This window comes from Typopeltis vanoorti, chromosome 22 (genome assembly GCF_054136105.1).
Source record: "Typopeltis vanoorti isolate ZY-2024b chromosome 22, IOZ_Tvanoo_1.0, whole genome shotgun sequence".
In the NCBI taxonomy this organism is placed as follows: domain Eukaryota; kingdom Metazoa; phylum Arthropoda; class Arachnida; order Uropygi; family Thelyphonidae; genus Typopeltis; species Typopeltis vanoorti.
In genome coordinates this window covers 85717394-85740658 of record NC_143570.1, presented here as the reverse complement: position 1 = coordinate 85740658, position 23265 = coordinate 85717394, and the positions used below count along the sequence as shown (strand labels likewise).

Below are 23265 nucleotides of genomic sequence, written 5' to 3'. Positions count from 1 at the left end.
TCAAAAAATTATCTGGTGACCCCACAACAGCAGCAACTGAAGTTAATATAAATGCAAACCAAATTGCAGCTCAGCTATTTCTGAATGGTAAACCAAGTACCAAAGGAAAAATACCTAAATATTATTATAATTTTTAGTGGAACCTGTGGCATAGTATTTAAATAATAAAGTAACACATAAAAACCACAGTGATATCTTTAATTAGTAAAAGGACAGATATTTCGTACTAAAATTAATAGCACATCTTCAGTGTCTGTAACAGTAATAAATGGAATACAGGCAAAATGTTCGGTGGATCACCAATTAAAATACAATTGTTACCGCATGCTAGGAAATAATAGAAATAACAAATTCAATCTATTAAGATAAATGGTTTTTTTTTTACATAAGATAAAAGTCTCCCAGATCTTTGAGAGAGACATACAGTCATTTATATTTAAATTCGGTCGGTGTAAGAAACTTTCCCAACTTTTTTTGAATAAGCGTTCATATTTGAATCTGCGTCTATGGAGGAGAACTGCTTTATCCCACTGAACACTATGAGTAGAGTCAATACTGTGCTGCACCAGACCAAACTTCAGAGGTTTGTTATAATCAATATAATATTGGTGTTCTTTTATTCTTTTTTCCAAAGAATGGCCAGTTTGTCCAAAATAAGAGACATTGCATTCACAAGGTATTTGGTAAACGCCAGCCAAAGATAGAGAAGACAGTTTATCCTTTGTAGAAGGTAATAAAGAAGAAATTTTGTTGATTGGAATATATGTTGGAATCAATTGATACTTTTTTAGAATTCTACCTATAGGTATTCCTGGAATGTATGGAATAGGAACTCTGCGGACTGTTGAAGAAACTGTAGGAGTTGGAACATAAGAGTCAAGTATCTGTTGGATTTGGTTGGAGTTGTAATCATTTGATTCCATTAACTTTTTAATGATGGAAAGTTCTTGTTATAAGATTATTGGGGAAGAGCAAACTTTATGTGCTCTATGAATTAGAGATTTAAGAATGCCAAATTTTTGAGACATGGTGTGCAGACTTTTTGTGAATGTATCTGCCAGTAAATGTGGGTTTTCGAAAGACGCTTGTAGATAAGGTACCAGAAGACGTTCTAATAAGGAGGATGTCCAAAAATGGTAAAGTACCATAGTTTTCTTTTTCCATAGTGAATTGGATGCATGGGTGAAAGTTATTTATCCATTTATTTGTAGACGTACTGTCAGAGGTAAGGTTTTTCTTTTGTTTGTTATATAAAAAGTTGTATTTTTGCATAAGATTTTGAAAATTTCTCTCATAAGACCGGGATAAGGATAAATAAGCTTCGAGCATGGATTGCCTTCCTCAAAAAGTGCCGTGATACTAAAGTTATTCCCACTTTCGCTAGATTTAAAGAAATAATTCGGTCTCCTGGAGCCCACTCTATTTATATATGCACAAGTTTTTCCTTAATTCTTAATCAACTTTGTACTGCCAAAAAAGAATTAGCTTCCAATATCAATTCTATATCAGTTCTCAAAGAAGACATTTCAGCTGTTCTTAATGAAGAATTATTGGATATTGTTCTTCGCTTATCAAAACAATCCTTATCCCGGTCTTATGAGAGAAATTTCAAAATCTTATGCAAAAATACAACTCTTTATATAACAAGCAAAAGTAAAACGTTACCTCTGACAGTACGTCTACAAATAAATGGATTGTAAAAACATTTCCGATCACCCATTATCCACCGCTGAAACCAGTGCTTTCGCAAAGGGCCTTGATTTTGCTGTTATTCCTTCACACATTCCTTATCTTGATTTCTTACATAATATAGAACGCAATCTGTCAGGACTTCCAAGCAAAGATGCCAACAAACTACGTTTTGAAGTTGCGACTTCATTATTCAAAAGCAAATTACCTCCATGCAATTTATCAAATACTGAAATTAAAGGTCTAACTTCTTTAAGAAAAGATAATACATATCCATTTCTAAGGCCGATAACGGAAAAGCTATTGTAATTATGAATAAGACTGACCATGAGAAAAAAGTATCCAGCCTATTAAAAGACACCACGCCCTACTAAGAGATCACACGTAATCCTACTAATTCACAAATTAAACAGCTAAATAAATTACTTGATGAGGTATAAGTTGGGATCCTAACTTCGTGGATAAAATACGCACCTACTTTGGAAGAACTCCTTGTCTTTATGGACTTCCAAAAATCCATAAAGAAGGCTGTCCTGTACGACCTGTCGTAAATTGTATTGACTCTCCAACTTATCGGATTGCAAAAGTATTATCATGTTCCTTAAGTGCTCTTACTGGTCATTCCAGATCCTATATAAAAAACTCAACAGATTTTCTTGAAAAAATCAAGGATATAAAAATTACAGATTCTGAAATATTAGTCAGTTTTGACATCATTTCTCTATTCACCAATATCCCATTAACCGACACAGTCAGTCCTTTATATGAAGATTACACTCCAGATAGTGCAAGGATATTCGAATATGTCATCCACTCAGGTTATTTTAGTTGGAAAAACAAAATCTACAAACAAATTGAAGGTACTGCCATGGGTAGCCCTCTGTCTCCACCTCTGGCAAACTATTATTTGAAACAATTCAAAGATACAATGTTCTCATCCATTCATCCTCAACCATCTCTTTGGTACTATTACGTCGATGATGTTTTTGCTGTTTGGCCACACACTGAAGATGAACTTTCCACCTTTCTACAATGGATAAATAACCTTCACCCATGCATCCAATTCACTATGGAAAAAGAAAACTATGGTACTTTACCATTTTTGGACATCCTCCTTACTAGAACGTCTTCTGGTACCTTATCTACAAGCGTCTTTCGAAAACCCACATTTACTGGCAGATACATTCACAGAAAAGTCTGCACACCACGTCTCAAAAATTTGGCATTCTTAAATCTCTAATTCATAGAGCACATAAAGTTTGCTCTTCCCCAATAATCTTATAACAAGAACTTTCCATCATTAAAAAGTTAATGGAATCAAATGATTACAACTCCAACCAAATCCAACAGATACTTGACTCTTATGTTCCAACTCCTACAGTTTCTTCAACAGTCCGCAGAATTCCTATTCCGTACATTCCAGGAATCTCAGAACCTATAGGTAGAATTCTAAAAAAATATCAATTGATTCCAACATATATTCCTATCAACAAAATTTCTTCTTTATTACCTTCTACAAAGGATAAACTGTCTTCTCTATCTTTGGCTGGCGTTTACCAAATACCTTGCGAATGCAATGTCTCTTATTTTGGACAAACTGGCCATTCTTTGGAAAAAAGAATAAAAGAACATCAGTATTATATTGATTATAAGAAACCTCTGAAGTTTGGTCTGGTGCAGCACAGTATTGACTCTACTCATAGTGTTCAGTGGGATAAAGCAGTTCTCCTCCATAGATGCAGATTCAAATATGAACGTTTATTCAAAGAAAGTTGTGAAAGTTTCTTACACCGACTGAATTTAAATAGAAATGACTGTATGTCTCTCTCAAAGATCTGGGAGACTTTTATCTTATGTAAAAAAACATTTATCTTAATAGATTAAATTTGTTATTTCTATTATTTCCTAGCATGCGGTAACAATTGTATTTTAATTGGTGATCCACCGAACATTTTGCCTGTATTCCATTTATTACTGTTACAGACACTGAAGATGTGCTATTAATTTTAGTACGAAATATCTGTCCTTTTACTAATTAAAGATACCACTGTGGTTTTTACGTGTTACTTTATTATCTAAATATTATTATTAAAAAAAGTTAGGGATTCAGAAAATAATCTCTTCAAAGCACCATTTACTAATGAGGAACTAGAAAATGCTCTAAAAGCTTTAAAGCCAGGAAAAGCTGCCAGTGTAGATGATATCAGAAATGAGATACTGAGGAATCTCGGAGAAAAGGCAACAGAGTGGTTGTTAGAATTTTTCAACTTTTGTTGGAAATTTGCTAAAATATCCAGCATATGGAGGCAAACGAAAGTAATACCTATTCTGAAACTGGGTAAACCTGCTGAGGATTCCAAAGAACTATAGGCCTATAGCTCTCCTATAGACAACACTGAAGCTGTATGAGAGGCTAATCTTGAACAGACTAAGTCCAGAAATAGAGAAAATCCTGATAAAAGAACACGCAGGATTTAGACCAGGAAGATCATGCACTGTACAAGTATTAAACTTAACACAGTTTATTGAGGATGGTTTTGAAAAGGGGGTTAGCAACAGGAGCTGTATTTATAGATTTGACAGCAGCATATGACACTAAATCTTAGAAAGCTTATAGTCAAAATTTACAGCATGAGAAACAGCTATCGGTTAGTGGTGATATTTAGGTCGCTGCTGTTCCACAGGAGATTCTTTATTGATTTTTCAAGGAAAAAAAAGAGTAGATGGCATATCCAGGGACGTGTGCTATCTCCCCTCCTCTTCAATATATATATATATACTAATGACCAACTTATATAAATCCATGGTCAAGAACCTTCTTATATGCAGATGACCTGGCCAGCCAATAGCTTATCAAGCAAAATCCTTTGATGACATTGAGAAGCAGCTCACACAAGAGCAAGAAACCCTTACAATTTACTATAAGGAAAACTAACTGAAACCAAATCCCAGTAAAACCCAAATGTGTCTTTTCCATCTCAATAATAGGGAGGCAAGGAGAGAGTTGAATATAGAATGGAATGGTGTGAAACTGGTCGATTATCCAAATCCAACTTACCTAGGTGTTACACTAGATAGGACCCTAAATTATAAGCGATGCATAGAGAAGACAGCAGCTAAAACTCAAACACGTAATAATATTCTGCACTGATTAACATCATCGCAGTGGGGTGCAAATCCACAAGTACTGCGCACCTCTGCACTGGCACTCTGCTTTTCGACAGCGAAGTATGCTGGCCCTGTTTGGGAAAGATCATCACATGTCAAAATTATTGATAAGGTTCTTAATGAAACATGTCGGCACATTACCGGCTGCCTTAAGCCTACAAAAATTGACCATCTATACTCACTGTCTAGTATTGCACCTCCTCACATCAGAGGGACTACACAGAGTAGATATGAGTGGAAACAACTAAATGATGAACAGCATCCTTTGTATGACATGTTGCAGTACATGAGACGCTAAGATCAAGGAAAAGTTTTATTCACTCAGTGGAACCGTTGGTTGATTCCATAAAAGCTACAAGGTCAACAATGGCAAGAACAATCTCCAGAGGCTCTGAACTTATACGAATCTCTTCCTTCTAGCTTACATCTTGACTGGCAAAGATGGAAGACATTGAATAGACTTCGTTCCGGAATGAGCAGATCGAAACAGAATATGGCCAGATGGGGCTACACTGACAGCTGTTCATGTTGTGAAACACAAACCATGGGTCATCTTCTGCAATGCTGCTTAATAGACATTAATAGTATATGTACCTGAGAAGATTTAATTCAGTGTAATGAAACAGCTTTAAAGTATATTAGTCACTGGATGAGTGAAATTTGACATTTTATGTTTTTGCTTAATATTTCATGCAAATGGCATTTTTGTCTTTTAATGTATGCTTTTAATCATTTATATGTATGCTCTTACATTTTCTGTAGTTCGCACACGAAATAAATAAATTACTATGGCAAATGTTTTCATTTTATGTTCTTCAGAAATGCTAGCTGAAATTGTGCAAAATATCAGAAGCTTAATAGATAATCTTATTTATTTTATTCTTAGAATTCTGTGTTTATACTTCCCATTAAATTATTTATACAGTACTAAAACTGTTTAATCATTTTCACATGACCATATGAATTTCTTATGTTATGTGAAAGGATGTTTTTTATGTGCCCCCCCCCCCCCCCCCAGAATAGGTTGTAAATCTATAGTACAGTAGTATAATGGGCAGACTAAGAAGTTTTTATATTCATATATATATATATATATATATATATATATATATATATATATATATATATATATATATATATATATATTTGTATTTATATTTATTTTTACATAATGTGGAAACCACATGTATTCTGTGGTTTCCACATTAATGTTTTTTGACATAACAGGAAGAAAGAGCCTTTTCCAGTCTTCTTTCATTAAAAAGTTGTTATTCAAAGGATAATGACAGTTATTTTATCGTTGCAATTGTCATTTGCAAATGCTTTGAAACATGTTAATAAGTGAAGATCTATTGATAACATTCAGTGGCTGCTGCACAGATTGTCTTTAGTTCTATTGTATACTGGTTACCGTGGTAATTAACTGCAGCTAGTATAAACTTTTATTGTAATCCACACTATAAAGAGCGATGTTTGTAGTGTTGCTTTCCATAAAAGGAACAAATGCTGAATTTCATCATCATGTGTTATGACGCTACATACTACAGGTTATTCCACAGGATGAGACCATACCATGAATTTGCTTTATGAACAGCACACCTGGAAAGGATAAGTCTCATCTGAACTTAAATTTTTCTTCATTTTTTTCATTGTTACACAGTAATCAGCATTCATTGTTGTAGGCTACTATTCTAGAGTACTTCCTATAATTATAGTAAAATTCCCTTCAGTTGTGTAATTATAAGATAACAATTTCATGATGATCATACTATGATTCCAAATCATGATACATTCATGGCAAAAAAAAAAAAAAAAAAAAAAAAAAAAAATCATAGCATAACATCATAACCATAAAATATGAAAGAGAAGATTCTTAATAGAGTGTGTCAGACTCGTGTTTCATTCCTTTGAATTCACATTATTTATGCGAATGCATTAATATTTTTTCCCCAAAAAAATGAACTGGGCTGATGAACACATACAATTGACAGTCATAGTATAATATCCTGTTTTTGCTTGGATGTTGTTCTTTTTCATGTTCTGAAGAGTGCCTATTTCTAACTTTTCAACTGTTGACAAATTGAGTTTATATTTTTAAATGAATTTGAAGTCATTCATAAAAATATTATTAATTAGAAGTGATTAATTATTTCTTTATCCTGACATGAAATATTTAATGAGTTGTTTATGTTTAGATGAAAGCCTATAAAGAATATGAACGTGAAAAGAAGCCTGTAACTGCTCTGACAGATGAAGACAAATTCCTTCTTCAGGTATAGTAAATACCAAATCAGTTTTTTTTTTTGCAAGTTTTATTTCTTCAGAAATCTAAATAGGGAAAAAACTTTATTGCAGTTAAGAATTTTATTAACCTTAGATATTTTTAATGATTATTTTTGTTATTATATTGGTGATTCATCTAGAACAAAAATTCAACACAAAGTAATGCAAATGTCTTATATTGCTTTTGTCCTCAGTTACTACATCTAATTAGATAAAAAGTAATGTATAAACAAACTTTAAAAAAATTTCAGCTCATGATAATTTAAGAAGCAATTACTTTATGAAGTTGAAAATGTGTTTATTTTCCTTGCTTAAATATAAAGAGCCAATAGGCTTCATTTCGGCGATATAAACCTTATTTAAATTAAAGGGATATTAAATCCCACATTGTTTTAAAACCGAATAAGAAACTCAAAGATTGGAATCAGAGAGTTTCGTGCCGAATATAGTATAATAAACTATAAAAGTATCGGCGACTACTAGCGTGCGCTAATGCAAGTAAACCAAGTACGTAGTACAAACTCGGGCAACTCTCAGCAAAGGTGGTAAAGTGCTAATCGCTATTCTTGGTATTTTCCATAATGTAAAACACATTTCCTAGGAAATTTATGCTGTTATTACATTATGGTAGGAGGTCACTATCCAGACCGGTTTCAGCCTTTATTGTGGCTTCATCAGTGAGTAGCTAGACCAAATTAATACCAAAGGGTATAGCGAAAAGAACTTATATACTCTGTTATACAAGTTGTCAAAAAAGGTGCACCCATTAAGTTACTTAAATATAAAGAGCCAATAGGCTTCATTTCGGCGATATAAATATTATTTAAATTAAGGGGATATTAAATCCCACATTGCTTTAAAACTAAATAAGAAACTCAAAGATTGGAATCGGAGAGTTTCGTACCGAATATAGTATAATAAACTATAAAAGTATCGGCGACTACTAGCATGAGCTAATGCAAGTAGTCCAAGTACGTAGTACAAACTCATTCTTGTACATAGTTTTTTTTTATTGTAACTTCTGTTCAAAAAAGTGTAAGTAGCACCTGTTGTTTCTGTATAATGCAGGAATTGATGATGAAATTTGCTCTACCCTGGAGGGTAAAGTTTTTAAAATCCCAAGATTCTGGGCAGGATGATAATGATGATGATGTGAAGTGACATGTAAGCATCTGCCTGTGTGTGTGGGGGGGGGCTTATGATAGACTGAGCATGTTATGGACCCATCAGATTGCTTTTTAACTAAAGTACCCAAGAAAACTAGAGCCCCTTCATTTTCCTCTTCCATGGTAAAAGTAATTCAGGGGCAGTTATTGTTGAGGAATTGTAAAAAGTTCGAAATAGCTCTGGGACATGTGGTCAAATGGCAAAGACACTGTTTATATACCTAAGTCATACTTGAGGGGAACTGAATTTAGTGCCAACATTTCCAAGGATACCACTTCGTTGGTAATGGAAATTACCAACAAAGTAATGGGTGAAAGTGGAGAGACCATTGCTACACCTTCAATTTGTTCAAAGATGGGTTCTGAACATGCTCAGTTTAACAAAAGCTGCTTACATGGCACTTCACATCACTATCACAGTAGCATACACCAATAATCACTGATTCCTATTAAGTGTGCCTCATGAAAAGATGTCCACAGTAGATTATTTTATGTTGTGTACCGAGCCTACTCATATAGGTCATTATTCATTATTTTTTATGTTATTTATTTTTTGTACCTACTCCTCTATTCCAACCATTTCCTTGCAATCGGTATTCATGAAAACTCTTACACAAATTGGTTTTCTCTAATCCTGCTCCACAGCAAACTCCTGATATTCACTATGGGACTTCAGTTCCATCCCTTACAATGTTAAAGTTTCTATCAAGATCAGGTAGTTTTCCTTAAGGCTCATGACATCAAGTTGTATTTCAAGACTATTCTGACTATGTGCATCCTGAGATGGTCTATAGTATTTCGTGTTCCTGTGGCCTTTCTTACATAAACCAGACATCAACAAGTTTCAAAGACAGAAAGAACACACTGGAGACATCAACAACAATGGAGAAGACAACTCGGGCCTGGCTTTTCAATCTCTCTCTCTCTCTCTCTCTCTCACACACACACACACACACACACACACACACACACACACACACACACACACACACACACACACTGAGTGGAACAGAACTCCATGCCTTATAATGAGCACAACATAAAATAATCTACTGTGGACATCTTTTCATGAGGCACACTTAATAGGAGTCAATGATTATTGGTGTGTGATATTTGGAAATCACTTATATTTTTCCATACATCAAATTTTCAGCCAAATACCTGCACACTTTGATCAACAGCTAATTTGTGTCACTTGCCCCCCAAGATTCCATAAGGTTTCAATCAATTTGTCAATCAGCAAATCCTGTGGCAGGTGTCAGAAGCATGATCAGCGAGTCCTGAGTGCCTGTGGTGGTGGAAATGGATAGAGTCATTATGCTCAGTGATTCTGATATTGCTAATAATTGCAAATACCTGTTGGATTTCTGCTCAGGACACTGAGCTGGTTATTACTAACACAATGTTCCAACATAAAAATGTGCATAAATTCACATGGACAAAAGAGGCAAGGAATAAGAAAAGTGTAATTCACTATGTTATTATTGATAGTGATGTCTTCTCCCTGGTGCAGGACACTCGAGTGTGCAGAGGATTTAAAATTGGAAGTGATCACCATTTAGACTTGAGCAGGATACAATTGAATTTCATATTGCAAAGAAGAACATGTAAGAAAGTTTAAGGTGAATGAAAGTTGAGCAGCTATCAGATGTGAACTGTAGACTAAAATGCACAAACATTATTCAAGAAAAAAATGAAAGAGTTTAAGAACAGGAACCAAACCTTGAAGATTCAGTGGCATGTCCTGAAGAAAGCATGGACTGATTCAGTCGGAGAGGCATGTGTTGAGGTTGTCTGAAAGGATAGAAAAATCAGAACTCCATGGTGGACACAAGAAGTTAAAGAGTTAAAAAAAGGAAAAGAAGAAAGCATATTGAAAGTTCCTGGCAAATAAGTCAGCTTGTGCTCTTAGATAATACAGAGACAAATGTAAGAAAGCTAAACACTGTGTAAAACTAGCTAAACAAACGTCAGAGGAAGACTTTGGTAAGAACATAGAAAATAAATATCAGGAAGGTGGCAAAATATTCTAGAGGCTGTTGAAAAAGCTCAGAAATTAGGGAAAATGTGCTGTAAAAGGAATTAGAAAAGGAATTAGACTTTGTATGGAGTAATTACTTCAAAAAATTGCTAAATAAAGCAAGCAGTAACAGCACAGTGGTTAAAAAACACTGACCAGGCATGCAATCAGGAATACATATTCATACTTGAAGTAAAAAAAGCCATCAAAGGCCAAAATGTGGAAAGGCAGCAGGAATAGATGATATTCAAGAAATGCTCAAGTATGGAGATATAAAAGTCTTGCAATGGCTACACTGCATAGTTCAAAGGCCTGGACAGAGAGAAGAATTTCAGATGATTGGAGTAGAGCTCTTGTAGCACCCACATATAAAAAGGGAAATAAAACTGAATGTGAGAATTACAGAAGTATTTCTTTACTGAGTATTCCTGGTAAGAGTAAGATATATGCAAGTATAATTGAGTAATGGTTGAAAAGGATTGTGGAAGAGAAGCTTGGTGAAGAACAAGCTGGATTCAGGCCAAATAGAGGGTGTTAGGATTAGATTTTCACTTTGTGACAAACAGTTGAGAAATCATGGGAATATAACAAAGATCCATATTTAAGTTTTGTAGATCTGCTTATGACAAGGTGACAAGAGAAAAGCTATTCAAAACATTACAGTTATATGGTGTCAATGGGGAATTATATCAAGCAATACTTAGTCTTTATCTGAGTTGTAAGTTAGTAGTTAGAACTGAAGGAAGTGCAGGAAGATGGTTTGATATTAAATATGGTGTCAGATGAGGATGTACATTATCTCCTCTGTTATTCATTATCTATATGGATCACGTTATGAAGGAAAGCAGTATTAAATCTGATATCAAATTTGGAGATGTTAATCTCCGCTCTTTACTTTATGCAGATGATGTTATATGTTTAAATAAATCCATTACACGTCTTCAAGATTCCCTGACTAAATTGAATAACTGCTGTAATATATTTGGTATGAAAATCAGCAATAACAAGGCAAAGACAATGAAAATATCAACTGCATCATGAATGGAGAACCTGTGAAACAAGTAAAATATTTCAGCTACTTAGGCACAATTTTTAGTGAAGACGGTAAATTAAAAATGGAAATACACAACAGAATCAACAAAGCCAGTATGGTAGGAAGTCAAATGAATAAATTTATATGGAATAAGAGAGAAATTAGTCAAAACATTAAATTAGCTGTATACAAGACAGTGTTCAAACCATTTTAATGTATGGATCTGAGAGCTGGGTTAGAAAAAAAACACTTGACCAAAGACTAGAGACCACACATGAGAGTCCTGAGAAAGATTAGTGGAGTAGTGAACAGATGTTAGCTTCCAGGAATATGTTAGCAGAGCTGATCTCAGGTAGTATAGTCACTTAAACAGAATGGGAAAGGAGAGAAATTAGCAAAACAATTGTTCTCTGCCAGGTTGGCAGGAAAAAGACCCAGAGGAAGACCAAGATATAGATAGATTGATACGGTAAAAAGTGCCTTAGAAGATAGAAATATAAGATCTAATAATGCTGCGGCCTTGACAGATAACAGATTGATTTGGAGGAAAATTGTTGATAAGAAGTTAGTAATGATTTCCTTGAGGATACATGTCAGGAATTTGATGATGATGATGCAGTTGATACTTTTCTAAAGCAGTTGGGAACCACTACTTTAGAAAATTAAGAACTACCAGTATCCTTGCTCCTCCCCAGGTGTCTACAGTATTCCCTGTCAGTGTGGTATCCAGTACTTTGGACACCACTATAATAAAAAGAAAAGAACAAAAATACATTGAGTATGGACAACAAAAGGTGGACTTGTTTAACATGCCTTGGATGGATCATTTCATCAAATGGATAAAGGCACAATCTACTACACAGATCGTTGTTTAAAGCACAGTGACTGATGCACTACAAAACCCAGCGAACTGCAACAAAGATGGGTTAATTCTATATAAATTTTGGAGCACTGCCCTGTCTGCCCACCAGCAATAATCACAGAACATCACTGCAGAGAGCACCACTGTTGTCTTCAGTAAACATGACTCTTTGGAACAAGGACATTCATGAGCTGGTGAAATGTCAGATTGTGCAGTAATCAGAACATCACTGTCAAGGGTACCGCTGTTGCCCTCAGCATGTAACTGTTCATGTTCTGGACAGAATTTACCAAATAAACAAAATTTAGTTTATTCACTAAATTATCTATTTCATTTATATTTCTGCATAGTTTTATTTCAGAAATGTTACCATGTAGTATACATATTGTATATTTCATGTTTAGCAACTACATGGCAGTGCCTTTTGCACATTTTCATATGATCGTTGTTCTGCAGAATTAATAATTATTTGAAAATATTATGACTGTAAAAGCTGAAGGAGAACTAAAAATTTGATTTAACTAATCTGTTTACTTTCTAATATTCATGCTATTTTAGATAGTATAGTAATTAGCATGCAGGTGGGTTGAATTTTATGTACCCAATAAAGGTCTCCTTGAGGACTTCATTGGATACATAAACATAGGAGGAGAAAAACAGAGAAATGCACTAAGCATTAGCAGAATATAACTGTCAATTTTTTAAAAACAAATTGTTTCCATTTGAGGTAATTCTGGATATAACTGTATTGTTCATAGCAAGATCATGGTGGTGGTCCTACATTCACCAATAGTTGAATAGCAGTGGAATAACAATTTGATAGGTTATAATTGTAACTCAGATTAATATTAAGGCAAACAAGGTTGAAAATAATTTGTGTTGATTCTAATATTTTTCTCTCAAGTTCATCATAGCATCTATATTGGATTTCTGATCTATCTCCTTTTACAGGATGTATGAAGGATTGCTTGCGATTTGGATTAGCAAAGTTTAGAACATTATTTGACAGAGCTGATGCCCTGTATCTGCCATAAATGATCTTAAATGATCTCTCTAACATGCTCTTCCATACGGAGTTCCATTGATTTTTTCCATTTCTTGTTCTCAATGATAATAGGCATTATAATCACTAAAGACAACCACACCTGGATACTTGTAGCAGCCTTGTTTTAATTTTACTGGATGGAACAAGGAACATAATTGGTTAGAGGTGTGAATTTGGTCTGGATTTTATGTTTCTTCAGAATTTTTGATAACTTGTTAGAAATTGAGCTAATATATGGAAGAGAAACATAACCTCTCATTTCATTATCATTCACAGCATGACATACAGGTGGATTGAACAGGAGCTTTGAAACAGTCATTTTGTGAGAGCCACTTCAGTTCTTTTGTAATTTCTTTTTAATTTCTGTGTAATGCCCTTATATAAGTATAAGCACCAACAACCTCATATGATGATCAGGAAGTGCATCTTTTTTATGACCAAATCAATAACATGATGTGTGAAACAAACCAAGAAAGACTTTTATAATACAAAGAACAGATATAGAAAGGAATTTTCTTCCCTTTATTAGTCCTTTTTTAGATTAGGAAAAAAAAAATGACAGTGGTATGAAGCAGATAGAATTTACTTTGCAGAATGATCACACAATAACTAACACACATTTTTCTCATGAAAAGTCACAAAAATGGACCTGGATCTCCTCAGATGAAAGAACTCGAAACCTAATTGATTACATACTTATGAAAACAAACTAAATATAAAACCTATATAAACTTAGCCACAAGAAAAATAAAACAGTTTAACCTTACACAACTCAAATCAAATACCACTGAAGAATTATTTAAAACAAATCTTGCTTCTGTTCTTTCTGAAATCCTTGCTTCTGTTCTTTCTGAAATCCTTGCTCACTCTCTTGATCCTGATAACTCGTACTAACAGTTTTCAAGGACAGTGATTGAAGCCACTGAAAATATCCTAGGAAGAAAATGCAGTATTAATAAAGCTTGGATTTCCCAAGAAATATTACGGTTTTGGATAAAGCAATGAACATTATAATTACCTGAAAAGGTAAATTAAAAAGTATAAAGTTAGCAAAAAATAAATGGTTATTCAAAGAATGCAAAGAAATTGAGGATAATCTCCATAAGAATATTCATGCAGTAGCATATCAAATAAATAAGAAATTAACAAAGCCTTTTTATTCATAAGAGCTGGATAACTGAGAATGAGGATGGAACAAATATTACTGATGATGATAAAATACTGGAAAGATGGTGTGATTATTCAAGTAAACTATTGAAGTGTGATGATAGCTTGTACCAAAAAATTTAAAGGGAATTGTCCCAGTGATAACAGAGAACAGAGAAAGAGTCATCTTAGGATCAAAATCAGGAAAAATAGCAAGAATTGACAATATTCATCAGAACTACTTAAAGAATCATGACTTATTTTTTAACAGTATTAACAACACTACACAATTTTATCAAAGAGATGTTATATAACTGCTTATATTTTGCTGAATTTCAAATCAGCATCATCAGAGCACAACACACTTGTACACGTGACAGTGAGTGAGTGAAACAATACAATTGCAATGGACAAAAAATCTAAAGTCCTGTTTTTGGCACCCTCTAACAAAAAAAAAAAAAAAAAAAGACAGCTATGTGGGATTTTCTCTTAGGATAACAGTCTCCCAAATTTTTGGCAAATTAATGCAACCATATTTGTTAAAGTTGAGAGTTATCATAAGAGAAACTCCCGCATAGCTGTTTTTTGTCTGTCTTTTGTCCATTGTAATTATATTGTTTCACTCACTGACTGTCGTATGTACAAGTGTGTTGTGCTCTGATGATGCTGATTTGAAATTCAGCGAAATATAAGCAGTTAATGAAACATCTCTTTGATAAAATTGTGTGGTTTTGTTAATACTGTTAAAAAAAAAAATAAGTCATGAATAACCGTCAACACCTAAGCTTATCTGTTAGATTACTTAAAGAATCAGGAGAACCTATTGTTTAGTGCGTTCCACAAAATTTGCCAGAGTACTTTTAAAGGAATTGGAGATGATAAAGGTAACATGAAAACTGATGATAAGACTGGAACACTGAGATCTAGCCAAAAGATTGGTGAATAGTTATCCTTATTCCCATTCTATAAAAACAGAAACATCAAAAACTGCAATGATTTTAGGACAGTTATTCTCATCAGCCATCCAAGCAAAATATTTTTGGACATCTTCCTCACACATATTGAAGTAAAAATTAAATTCAGTTTTTCAGACTTCCAGGATAGATTTAGAAAGGACAGGAATACAATTGACCATATATTTACCCTCCATATCATTGATGAAAAATATTGGAACATAATAAAGTAACATGTCATAATTTTATTAACCTACCGAAAACCTTTCATTCTATTTGGGATGATGCCTTTTTGAAAATTTTGCAACATTATGAAATAGACAGCAAAATAATATGACTGATTGAATCCTCTTACTCATCTTTTGAAATGATGGTTGAAATCAAGGGGAATTATAGCACTCCCCTCCCAATAGAACATGGAGTGAGAGAGAGATGCAAATTATCACCAATGTTATTTAACTACTTCCTTAAATATGTTGTAAATGAAGCCCTGGAGAACTGTGATATAAGAATGACAATAGGAAGAAGAATAAATACTCTTAAGTTTGCTGATGATATTGATCTCATCAATATCAAATTTTCCTTAAAAAAAATTTATGAAAATTTGGTGAAAAGGACAAGACTGATAATAATGGTGAGTATCTGTGGGATTTATGCTGAGGATGTAGACTAGTCATTACTAACACATGTTCCAGCATAAAGATGTGCACAAATTCACACTGAGAGAAGACGCATGAAATAAGAAGCGTCTCGTTGACTATATCATTGTTGATGGTGATAGCTTCATGGTTAAGGATACAAGAGTGTATGGAGGATTAGAAATTGGAAGTGACTGTCACTTAGTTTTAAGTAGGATAAAATGAATATCACATTGAAAAGAACAATATATAAGAAAGTTTTTAAAAGAATTAAAGTTGGCAGCTTTTACATGTAAATTATAAACTCAACTCTACAGACATTATTGAAGAAAAAAGAAACAGTTTGAAAACAAGAACGAAACCTGAAGTCTCATTGGCAAACTCTGAAGAAAACATTGATTGATTTAGCTAGGGAGGCATATGGTGACACTCTGCAAGGATAGAAAAATAAGAACACCATTGTTCTTGAACACCATAGAAGCAATCTTGGAAAAGAAGAAAGCATGCCAGACATTCCTAGCAAATAGTCAGCAGATGTTCTAAAATAATACAGAGAAAAATGTCAGAGAACTGAGTTATGTGTACAAGTAGCTAAATAAGTCATGTGAAGACTTTGGTAAGAATATAGATGATCAGAAAAGTGGTAATATGTTCTAGAGGCTATTAAAAAAAAGCTTAGAAATGGAAGAAAGAGTACTGTAAAAGGAATCAATGATGATAAATGTGAAATAAAAACTGAAGATAAGGATGTCCTAGATGGCTGGAATAATTACTTTCAAAGACTTTTCAAATGAAACAAGCAGTGACAGAACAGTAGTAGAAAAATTTCAAAAGGAATTGCAAACAGGAGTACATATCAGTACTTTATGTAGAAAAAGTCATCGAAAACTCAATGTGAATAGAAGGCAGCTGGAGTAGATGATATTCGACCAGAAATGATCAAATATTATTATTATTGCACCCTCCATAGAGTCAGCAGACTCATCCAACTGACCACATATTCATCATATAGAATCTTAATATCCTTAACACTCCCTGCATTAACAACACATTCTGGTAATGCATTCCATTCACTGACAGTTCTCCATGTAAAAAATCTACTCCTCACACCACTCTTCATCACACTTGTACATAACTTCCAGGGATGACCTCTGGTTAGTCACTCACCTCTGGATCCTCTTCAGTGTATCCACATCACATTGAAAACCAGATGACCAGATCTGAGCACAATAGTCTCAAGTGTCCAACCCTGACCAGTGTCGTATACAGTACAGTGGCACAACCACTCCCTTATCCCTACATGTTAGAGTACTTCTTATCATAGCAGCACTATGATGTGCAGCCTTTGCAACACTAGCAATATGCCCTCTAAACTTCAGTCTACTGTCAACTTTCGCTCCCAAATCTCTAATCTTGTCCACTTTCAGCAGTATGGCACCATCGATATAGTACACAGCCTTGCATTTCTGCACTCCAAAATGCAACACCTTGCACTTATTAATATTAAAACTACAACCCCACTCTTTTGTCCAAGTAAAAAGTCTATTCAAATCTTCCTGAAGGGAATTAACATCAGTAGTGCTACTTATAATTCTTCCCAACTTTGCATCATCAGCAAACAACTGAAGATCCCCATTCAGTCCACATGATATATCGTTTACAAATAAGTTAAACAGCAGGGGGCCTAAGAACAAAAACCTGGGGCACGCCACTGGTTACCCTCCTTTTTTGAGACAGTGTCTGAACGATAACCTGCTATTATCATTCAGAGAACCAATCTCTGATCCATCTAACCAATATACTATCTATTCTCATCCTCTGCAGCTTGTACACCAACTTCTCAGAAATATAAAAGACACATAATTCACAGGGCCTGGTCAAAAGGTCAAATTCCAGGTGATTGGAGTAGAGTTCTCATCTATTAAAAAAAAGGGAATAAAGCTGCATGTGAGGATTGTGAAGGAATTTCTGGGTAAGATTTATGCAAGCATACTCAAATAGAGTTTGAAAAAAATTGTGCATGAAAAACTTGGAGAACAACAACAATATGAGATCATGGCAAATAGAGGTTGTCAAGGTCAGATTTTCATTTTACAACAAGTAGTTGAGAAATCATGGGAATGTGACAAGCATCTGTACTTAAGTTTTGTTGTAGATCTAGAAAAGCCATACAACAAAGTCCTCAGAGGAAAGTTGCTGTATGTGGACAAGAGGATAAGAAGAAAGGAGGAATCTGTTTACTTTTTTGAACAACTGAATGTTGTGTTCTTTGGGGAAGGCAGAGTGGGGGTGGTTGTTCCAATCCACAGAAATAGATAGAATAAAAAAGGAGGCAGTGAAGTTAGTTTGTTGTTTCAAGATGGACTGTAAAAGGGTTGGTTAGCACTGACTTTTGTTCTAATGATTTTGGAGGAATAAAAGTAATCAATTTAGCAGAGCACTATGCATGAAATTATTTGTAGAAGAGACACAAGGCAGAAAGGAGAGGGGGGGGGGTCATTAATTAACCAGATTGCCCTCTTCTGGATAAAAACGAGCAGTCTTGGAGAGGACTTTATTGCACCTCCAAATATGGAGCAATATTTCATGATTGGACAGATTTGGGATTTTTATAGAGTTAGCAGGTGTGAAGTGTGTAAATAAAAAAATAAATAAAAAAAAATACCCTAAATATTTTGGTAGCTGCAGAAGCTATAGGTGAAATGTGTTTATGCCAGAAAAGGTTAGAAGTATTATTATTATTATTATTATTTTTTTTGACACCTCCAGGGAGTCCACAGACTCATCGAGGGAGAGTGTGCCGACAGCATCGAACGATTGGCCCCCCTTCCAACTACTAACCGCGCTCAAACTTACTTAACTGAGCCATTAGTAGCAGAGGCTTTACCAATCGACCAACCTTTGCCGGCATTCAAAGGGTCATTCAAAGGGTATAGGTCATTCAAAGAAGGGAAATCTGATCATGTTTGGACATCTAGATATTATTGAAGGTAAGGTGGGGAGGGTTGCAGGTTTTTTCTTTCGACAGATCAGGATTACGTTTTGGTGACATTGATTTAAGTCTACATGGTTGTTCTTGTCCCATTGTCATATAGTTAGCAGATCACTGTTGAGGATATCATGGTGGATCTTGAGGATTCTAATACTTCAAAATCCTCAAGGATTCTGAAGGTCAGAGAGCTGGCCAGCTGTTTTGACAGCTTGTAGCAAGGTGCATTAGTGGCATCTACTATAGGTCTTAGTGGGGAATTAGGTTTATGGATTTTTGGTAAACCATATATTCGGGGGGGACGGGAACGGAAAGGTTTGAGTTTTTTTTTGTGATTTCTGGGGGCCAGGAAGACACTTTTTTTAAGGAAATTTTTTAACTTGTGTTTTTGTGGGGTCGTGTTCTAGCGGGGTGTAGGTAGAGCGATCTCGGAGGATAATCACTATTTTCCGATTGTATTCCGTGGTATTAAGAACAACAGCGGCATTACCCTTATCTGCTCTGGTGATGACGATACTTTTTTCTTTTCATAATTTCATGAGAGTAGTGCGTTGGGCGGACGATAAATTACTTTTTGGAGGCAGAGACTGGGTGAAGATGTTGGAGACGTCAAGTGTGATGTTATTTGCTAACTCTGGTGCTAAGCGACAGATACTGCATTCGACATTGTACATCATATCAAGCACTGGCACTTCTTTAGGAGTGCCAGTGCTTGATGTGATGTACAATGCCGGTGCCAATATTATTATTATTATTATTACCACGGGCTACTCCAGGAGTCCTTAGACTCATCGAGGGAGGCCCTAAACATCATGTTCACACAGCTGTTCAACATTCTCACAATATCTATCATACCTTGCCTTGAACTCGCTCACTGTCATAGCACCCACAACAGACTCTGGCAGCTTATTCCACTCATTTACCACTCTAAAAGTAAAGAACCCAGCTCTAACACCCCTGCTAACCACGCTCTTGCCCAGCTTCCATGGGTGTCCCCTAGTTCTCCCACCACCAGTCCTGATGTCAAAAATATCATCTGAATTAATCCTATAGAATCCTCTTAGCAATTTGAATGTCTCAGTCATATCTCCCCTTTTCCGCCTATCAACTAGTTTCTGCAACTCACAAATCTTCAACCTGTTCTCATATGGTTCATTCCATAGACCTGCTATTATCTTAGTCACTCGCCTCTGGATCCTCTCAACCTCCTCCCCATCAAGAAGGAACCGAGGTTACCAAATCTGGGCACAGTAGTTGAGATGAGGTCTTATCAGGGCTCGGTACAGAGATACAATAACTTGTTTTTCTCTGCTCGTCAAGGTATTTTTCAACAACCAAGTGAGTTGATGAGCTGATTTAGCTACTTTCGCAATGTGCCCCCTAAACTTCATCTCCCTATCCACCAACACTCCCAAGTCCCTGGCCTCATCAATCTCTTGGAGTACAGTTCCACCAATGTGGTATACTGCTGCTAATCTTTTCACTCCGAAATGCATAACCTTACATTTTGTCACATTAAATTGACAGCCATTCTCCTTAGTCCAGAACTCCAATCTATCTAAGTCATCTTGCAAGACTTTGACATCTTCTGCATTCACTATCGCCCTACCCAACTTTGCATCATCAGCGAACAAATGAACTGTCCCACTTAGACCCTTCCCTATATCGTTAATGAACAGATTAAACAGCAGTGGTCCAAGAACAGAACCCTGTGGCACACCACTAGTCACAGGCCGTTTTTTGGACTCTACTCCTGAATAAACTACTCTTTGATATCTCTCCATCAACCACCCAGCTATCCATCTCACCATCCCTATATCCATTCCCATATGTTGTAGTTTACGGATTAGAATTCCATGTGGTATCCTGTCAAACGCCTTTGCCAGGTCCAGCAGTATCACTGTAAACCCATTTCCCTTATCCAGTTCAGCCGTCACCTTGTTATAAAATTTAAGCAAGTTACTGAGGCATGATCTACCCTTCACAAAGCCATGCTGTCCTCTGTACAGTATCTCATTTTCATCAATCCATTCCTGTATTTTTCCCTTGACTACTTTCTCCAAGACCTTGACAACGACTCCTGATATGCTGATCGGTCGGTAATTTGCAACCATAGTCTTGGATTCTCCTTTATGCAGTGAAACTATTTTCCCCTCTTTCCACGCCTTCGGAACTAAGCCAGACCTGAGACTCAGATTAAACAACATGGTCAAGGGCACTGATAATTCATTAGCCGCTTCATGCAAGACCCGTGCCGGTATACCATCCAATCCCACAGATGTATTCACATTAAGGTTCTGTAATAGATTATTCACCTCCACTTCATTCATCACAATTCCCATATAAACTAATGGTTCCTTCATTTTTTCAACGTCACCACCTGGATGATATACTTTTGCAAAGTGTGCGCTCAGTAACTCCACTATATCGACTGGTTCAGTGAACTCTTTACCATCGTCATTCCTTAAAATCATTTTGCCATGTACAGTTTTTTTCTTGCTTGCAGGATATTGAAAGAACTGTTTGGGATTCTCTTTAGCTTGCAGAGCTAGTTTCCTTTCATGGTGGGGGGGGGGGGGGGTGGGGGGGGGGGGGGGTGGGGGGGGGGGGGGGTGGGGGGGGGGGGGGGTGGGGGGGGGGGGGGGTGGGGGGGGGGGGGGGTGGGGGGGGGGGGGGGTGGGGGGGGGGGGGGGTGGGGGGGGGGGGGGGTGGGGGGGGGGGGGGGTGGGGGGGGGGGGGGGTGGGGGGGGGGGGGGGTGGGGGGGGGGGGGGGTGGGGGGGGGGGGGGGTGGGGGGGGGGGGGGGTGGGGGGGGGGGGGGGTGGGGGGGGGGGGGGGTGGGGGGGGGGGGGGGTGGGGGGGGGGGGGGGTGGGGGGGGGGGGGGGTGGGGGGGGGGGGGGGTGGGGGGGGGGGGGGGTGGGGGGGGGGGGGGGTGGGGGGGGGGGGGGGTGGGGGGGGGGGGGGGTGGGGGGGGGGGGGGGTGGGGGGGGGGGGGGGTGGGGGGGGGGGGGGGTGGGGGGGGGGGGGGGTGGGGGGGGGGGGGGGTGGGGGGGGGGGGGGGTATAGAACCAATTATAAACTCAAACATACATTTGATTGACTACACAGACAAACATAATATATTTAATATTTTTACACAAATCATTTCAAAAGATCCCATATGCTGCAGATAAGTAACAATTAAAAAAAGAATAATAATAATAATCAAAATAATTATTTGTTAAAATGGCCTTTGGGTGGAGAAACATTTGAACAGAGGTAGACCTAAGAAAGACATGTGAAAGAGAAGCAGTGACTACAATTACATACCACTCAGCCTCATTTCAGACCTAAAATGCAAATAAGCAGATCTGTGAACATAAAAACCATGAATAGGAAGGACTTACTATATTAACATTTACCACCTTGAAACTTGTGTTAATAAGTTAATAATATATTATGGTTTCAAAATTATTCTAATATTAAATTTCCTTCTGTTCGAATTTCAGCAAGTACATGCTATTATTGCAGCATCCAGGTCGATCAAGAACTCCAGAAAGATTAAAAAAATACTGGAAGTGAGTTTATTTTCACCTATATGTCATCTCTTATGATTATGTAGTTTATGTCTCTTCATTCACATGATATTTATAGATATTTTGGCTTTATCACCTTTTTAAGATTATTGATATGATGTTCATATGTTTGTAAATTAAGTGGATAAGTATTTTTTGTGCTATCTCAAGAAAGTGCTTGTCCACTATTTTATTACCAGTTGCCATAATAAAAATTGACTTACCTCTGTTATGTACTGTATCTTTATTATCTTAAATTTACATTGAAAATATAGAAGAATATATATTTAAAACCAAGTTACTACTATGTCTAAAAAAGAAGGTTTTTGTTTTTATTATTTTATTTTTATTTTTTTAACCAGTGTATTATTCTCCCCATTTCCTCAAGGGCTCACTTTAGTGAGTACGGGCATGGCAAACCCGAGGTACCTGATGCTGGACCATGCCTTACTTCATGTAATATATATCTGTTATATTATTCTGTAGACTGGCCCCTCCTCTTTTTTTTTTGCTTCTTTCTCCTCTCCTTGCTCCTTCCCCCTGATGCTATTAGAGTATTCGAGGGCTAGGGGTGAGTCTTTCCTATCTTGCTAAGTCATTTCGTCTTATGCAGCCACCGAAGGAGGCAAGCTAGCCTCAATAGGTGCCAGTCCCAAGCCCGGATGAATGCAAGGATTGATGTCAGGAAGGGCATCCGGTCGGAAAACTTCAGTGCCAAC

At 36.4% G+C, this 23265-nt stretch overlaps 1 protein-coding gene across 1 annotated transcript in view; it reads left to right on the top strand.

Moving 5' to 3' along the window:
- Nucleotides 1-23265, top strand: part of Frl (formin-like protein) — a 516064-nt gene that overhangs the window by 371566 nt on the left and 121233 nt on the right. The window contains 5 exon segments of the mRNA XM_090412395.1: nucleotides 7053-7135; nucleotides 9929-9956; nucleotides 14350-14384; nucleotides 15794-15815; nucleotides 22481-22549. Of these exon segments, the coding sequence (XP_090268521.1) occupies nucleotides 7053-7135; nucleotides 9929-9956; nucleotides 14350-14384; nucleotides 15794-15815; nucleotides 22481-22549 (237 nt within the window).